The sequence below is a fragment of the Bufo gargarizans genome, chromosome 1, assembly GCF_014858855.1.
Source record: "Bufo gargarizans isolate SCDJY-AF-19 chromosome 1, ASM1485885v1, whole genome shotgun sequence".
NCBI classification, from domain to species: Eukaryota; Metazoa; Chordata; class Amphibia; order Anura; family Bufonidae; genus Bufo; species Bufo gargarizans.
The window spans coordinates 748,441,836-748,447,996 of NC_058080.1; the positions used below are offsets into that span (position 1 = coordinate 748,441,836).

Below are 6,161 nucleotides of genomic sequence, written 5' to 3' on the forward strand. Positions count from 1 at the left end.
ATAAGTTAAAAACAACAGATGTTATTTTTGTGAGGATCCTGGTTAGGGTGGTCCCCCAATTTAATTATTTGGTACTAGGTGTATATAAGTAGGCTCTTCACTGTTATAATTCATATGCTTGAAAAAGACTCCGAAGTCGAAACGTCGCACGGTTGGTGGATAAACCATATATGACTGAAGACAGAGTGCTACGGTAATTATTCTCTTTTATGGATTACTGCTCTGGAAGTAAGCAAGGCTCTTCTTCTCTTCCTTATATACACAATACATTTGCTTCATAGATCCTGGTCACAGGTGACCTCAATTTGGTCATTTGGGAGATCCAGGATAATTCCTCAAAAAACAAAAATAAAACTTTTTAGCTGTTTAAGATCCATAAAAACCTGATCTGTTAAAATGTTTTCTCTCCTGTGTGACATCTCTCATGTATAAAAAGATTAGATTTATTTGAAAAGCACTTTCTACATTCTGAACGTGAATACAGCTTCTTTTCTGTGTTAATTCTCTTCTGTGTAACAAGATGTGATTTCTTTGTAAAACATTTCCCACATTCTGATCATGAATACAACTTCCCGTCTGTATGGATTCTTTCATGTGTAACATTATCTGACTTGTGTAAGACATTTCTTACCTTCTGGACAATAATATAGCTTCTCTTCTCAGTGACGTCTCTCATGTTTAACAAGATCGGATCTTTGTTTAAAACGTCTCCCACATTCTGAACACACATATGGCCTCGCTCCTGTGTGAATTCTCTCATGTGCAACAAGAGCTGACTTCTCTGTAAAACATCTCCCACATTCTGAGCATGAATATGGCTTCTCTCCTGTGTGAGTTCTCTCATGTTTAACAAGATCTGATCTTTGTGTAAAACGTCTCCCACATTCTGAACACACATATGGCCTCTCTCCTGTGTGAATTCTCTCATGTACAACTAGAGTTGACTTCTCTGTAAAACATCTTCCACATTCTGAACATGAATATGGCTTTTCTCCTGTGTGAGTTCTCTCATGTATAGCAAGATAGGATTTCATTTTAAAGCCCTTCCCACATTCTGAACATGAATACGGCTTCTCTCCTGTGTGATGTCTCTCATGCCTAACAAGAAGGGATTTATACTGGAAGCACTTTCCACATTCTAAACAGGGGAATGATTTCTTCTCTCCTCCTCTGGGAATTCTGTGTGTAGAAAGAATGGCTGTTTTTGTGAAATCTTTACAATGCTGAAAACCTTTAACCTCTTTCTGACCTGTACTTGTAGAAACAATCTGCGATTGGTCAGAAGAAGGTTTCTCATGATTCAAGGGATTGTATGACAGATCTGTACTATGATGTCCTGGAAGTAAATTAAGGGTAATTAGGATTCCCCCAGAAGAGCGATGAATGATATCTTCATTTTCTGCTTTATCATTTAGTGATAACATAAAGTTTTCATCAAAATTCTTATTGGGATTTTCTGTTAAGATAAAAAAAAATTGGCATTTTTAATTTTTTTCCCAAACTATAGAAAAGACAAACATATAACATTTCTATTAGGCTGGATGTGGTTCTAGCAGGAAGAGGTAAACTCCATTTGTTCGGGAATCCATTCCTGGCTTTGACCAAAAAAAACAAAAAAACTGCAAGTGTGATTCCAGCCTCATAAAGCGTTCTAGAACTTTCCATGGTTTTTATTACACACAGAAAACCAAAACTTGATAAAATTCTAAAATTTGTAAAGCCCGACCATGTCTGGCAACCATCACTGTAGTCTGTCAACACCAGCTGGGGATCGCTTTAACACCTTAGTGGCCACCAATACGCCGCTTTACAGTGGTCACTAAGGGGGGCCTTATACTAAGCCTTTTATGGCGGCCTAGTCTATGCACTGCACTGGTTTTCAAGGCAGTCGAGAGTGGGGACTACTGCTCTAATGACCCGAACCAGCAGAAGTGGTGAGCTGAGCCACTTAACCCCTTAGATGCTGCAGTCAATAACAACCACAGCACCTAAGTGGTTTAGAGGCAGGGAGCACCCTCTGTCTCTCAGCAGCACCCTGAGATAGCGGTATGCTGATCTATTCGCATGGCAGCCTGGAGCCTAATGGATGCCCCGGACATGCCTGCAGTGTACACCTAGCAGGCTGCGTCTCTCTGGCGCAGCATGCTGGTGACTGGATGTATTATATAACAGTATAATACATGACACTGCATAAACTGTGCAATATATTTTAGTAAGAATCAAAAGATCGTCTAAAAAAAAAAAAGACAATTTTTTTTCCATAAAAAAAATTACTTTTCAGTGGAAAAAATTGCAAAAAAAAAAATCTCCTCCACATATTTATTATTGCCCTGTGCATAATGACCCGCACTACACAGTTTTCATATCATTCACCGGTGAATGATGTAAAAAAAAAAAAAGAATTAAATTTGATGTTTTTGCTGATTTGTCACAAAAAGTTAAATAAAACGCGATAGTCACCAGATCACGGGTTTATAGACTTCTTTCGGATATAAATCAGAATCTGTAATAAATGTTTCCAGCTGAATGAAAAAGGTGTGCGCTGATGGGGAGGAGGATCTATGTGAGAGGACGAACATACTCTCTGTTCCGCGCGTCCTACAGCTGTTTGCTGATGGAGGCAGCCTGTTACGGCCATTATTAGCAGGAGATATAACTGATTAATAAAAGAGTAATTCAGAGGTAAGGGTTATTAGATGACCGGCACAAAGTGAAAATAGTTAACTCTTTGTGACAGAACGGCTCAATATTTTTAATAAAGACCAATTGGAAAAAATTATTTATTGTTTAAAATGAATAAAATGCAATTAAGAAAAAAATTGCCCCCAAAGGTGTACATAGCAAATTATCCTTACATGTTCTTAACCCTTTCCCGCACAATGAGGTACATGTAGGTCACTGGCGGCATGTAATTCCTGCACAATGGTGTACATGTAGTTCATCATGATAGCACAGATACAAAAGCTGTGTCCACATAATACCCAGTGGGTGTGTGGATGTGACTGACCATCATGTCCTGCAGCAACAGCCAGGATCAGAGAAGAATCTGATCAGTGATCGCCATCAGCTGGATAAGGAGAACACTTCATGATGTGATGGGGACATCTACAAATCATCAGATTCTCCTCCTGCCCTGAAGGCACCAAGGACAGAATCTGAGGTCACTATCTCCATTCATGATTCCATACCTGTGGGGACATCTCCTGGAATGTCCTCCTCCACCTCACTCCCACACGGGGGATCGACCATCATCCTCTCTTCTTCATCCTCCACTTTAATATCACTCAGATCTTGCCCCTGATTTATCATCTGTAACAATTCAGTACAATGCAGCAGACAGGTGGGAAATCTAACAGATCCACATAAGAGACCCCCACAATCTATAACCCCTCTATGACTGCAGGACCCCCCTATATAGATGTGTATAGGGCTCAGCTCCATCTACCTGAGGATGCTCTGGGACCTTCTCCTCTGGACAGTCCTGGGAATACAGAGGACGGGGACATCTCTCTGGTGGATTTCTCCTCCTGGATCCATCTGTGGAGACACAAGCACACAGTGACTGAATACATGGCTTCCTGTAGATCTGTCTATAGATCAGACTTTTTTCTCAGCTTCTTCACTTCTAGTTAAAAAAAAAAAAAGCCAGAATTGGTGTTTTTTTGCTGATTTGCCACGAAAATGAAATAAAATTTGATAGTCACCAGATCTCAGGTTTATAGACTTCATTTCAATATCAATCAGAAACTGCAATACATGTTTCCAGCTGATTGAAAAAGGTGTGCGCTGATGGGGAGGAGGATCTATGTGAGAGGACGAACATACCCTCTGTTCCGCGCTTCCTACAGCTGTTGTTTGCTGATGGAGGCAGCCTGTTACGGCCTTTTTTAGTGGGGAGATATACATGCGGTCACCCAAGGAAGTTTTACCCTGCATTGGAAGGGGTCTGGTGAGACACTTAGGCAGGAGGGTTGTACATCACTGCAGTGAGCCACAGTTGAAGAGGTCTTCATCCTTGAACAGGACAACAGGTCACGAGCTGCGGTGAGATACCAGCAGGATACATACAGCTGAGTGAGCAGAGGTACAGCACTACAGCACGCTACAGTCAATGACAGGGCAGGAGTTGAAGTGAGGTAGAAGTTTTATATCCTCTGTTATATACTGTATTTATTATTAAAGGCCATGTACACCTTTTGTGGATAATTTTTTCTATGGTTGCATTGTACTCGTTTTGACCTAAGAGTCATTTTTTCAATTTGTTTTAGTTACTAATTTTGAACCATTGTCTTTGTGCAGCCTTGAGTTTCTCTAGTAGCAGGATCTAAATTTTCACTCTGTTCCGTCAGGCAGCTCAGCTGATGGCTCCTTATCTGTGACCTAATAAACACTTATTATAGCTCAGTTCTAGTCTCACTGATGTTATTTAAATCAATGTGTTTATGACCTCTTAGTAATTTAGAGGTAAGGGTTATTAGAGGAGCGGCATAAAGTGAAAGTAAAAAGTATGATTCACACAGCTAGAGAAAGTTAATACTTTGTGACAAAACGGCTCAATGTTTTTAATAAAGACCAATTGAAAAAATTATGTTTTGCTCAAAATGAGTAAAATGAAATCAAGAAAAAGAAATTGTCACGGTCCCGCCTGTGAGAGGGACTAGAAGATCGAGGAGACTGGCTGCACGGGATTGACAGTCTCTTTGGTTTCACTTTTCTGTGTTGTTTCTGGGGATGACCACACCTCTTGTCTCAGGTATAGCTTAAGTGGTCATTCCTTCTCCTCTATTTAGTCTGACCTCATCCATCATGTCATGCGGTCGATAGCTCCTTTTGGCGCTGGTGTTGGTTCTCCTCTGAGTTTCTGCTCATTCGCATACTTTGGAGTTAAGTGCCTCTTTTTCCTATTGTTTGTTTGTGTTTTTTTCCCCTTTCTTTCGGTATTAGGCCTTAGGGGGTCTCCTGTTCCTTCAACTGGGAAGAAACAGGCCATCCGTTGTCCTGACACTATCTCCAGGGCCCTGTTAGGGTGAGAAAGGGCCTAGGTTCCGGCGTATAAACATTCCTACCATCGAGGTCTGTTCATACTATTAGTAGTCAGGGCTCACTAGGTAGTGACTATCCCCCTTTCCCTAGTTCCAGGCCTAGTACCTTTCCCCCTCCCTCCTGTGTTCGGTGTGGAGTGTTTCCCCATGTCCTAAAGGTGTACATAGAAAATAGAAAAAGGTGTACATAGAAAATTATCCTTACATGATCTTAACCCTTTCCTGCAAAATGAGGTACATGTAGGTCACTGCCGTCATGTAATTACTGCACAATGGAGTACATGTAGTTCATCATGACAGCACAGACACAAAAGATGTGCCTACATAATCCCCAGTGGATGTGTGAATGTGACTGACTGTCATGTTGTGCAGGAACAGCCGGGATCAGAGAAAAATCCGATCAGAGATCGCAGTCAGCTGGATAAGGGGAACACTTCATGATGTGATAGGGACATCTCCAATCAAAGAGCAGCAGCCGGTGATCAGATTCTCCTCCTGCCCTGAAGGCACCAAGGACAGAATCTGAATTTCTCCATTCATGATTTCATACCTGTGGTGACATCTCCTGGAATGTCCTCCTCCACCTCGCTCTTACATGGGAGATCGCCCATCATCCTCTCTTCTTCATCCTCCACTTTAATATCAGTCAGATCTTCCCCCAGATTTGTCATCTGTAACAATTCAGTACAATACAGCAGACAGGTGGGAAATCTAACAGATCCACATAAGAGACCCCCACAATCTATGACCCCTCTATGACTGCAGGACCCCTCTATATAGATGTGTATAGGACTCAGCTCCATCTACCTGAGGATTCTCTGGGACCTTCTTCTCTGGACAGTCCTGGGAATACAGAGGATGGGGACATCTCTTTGGCGGATTTCTCCTCCTGGATCCATCTGTGGAGAGTAGACACAAGCACACAGTGACTGAATACATGGTCTCCTGTAGATCTGTCTATAGATTAGACACTCTCAGCTCCTTCACATCTAGGTTTAGTTATCAGGAGGAAATAATACTGTGCTCCTCACCAACTGTCTCTAGGTCACAGCATCTAGCAGGCAACAGGCCCATAGTAACCTCTGGTCTATGAGAGCACATGGCCGGCAGTGGGCTGAT

The 6,161-nt window shown here is 41.7% G+C and overlaps 1 protein-coding gene across 1 annotated transcript; it reads right to left on the bottom strand.

The window, feature by feature from the left end:
- Nucleotides 1-422: 422 nt before the first annotated feature.
- On the bottom strand, nt 423-5,906 carry LOC122925062 (zinc finger protein 501-like). The gene is made up of 5 exons (XM_044276593.1): nt 5,850-5,906; nt 5,593-5,713; nt 3,446-3,537; nt 3,189-3,309; nt 423-1,456 (listed from the first exon to the last, which is right to left on the bottom strand). Exons 2-5 carry the CDS (start codon nt 5,711-5,713, stop codon nt 660-662), a joined length of 1,131 nt encoding a protein of 376 aa, XP_044132528.1. The 5' UTR covers nt 5,850-5,906; the 3' UTR covers nt 423-659.
- Nucleotides 5,907-6,161: the final 255 nt, after the last annotated feature.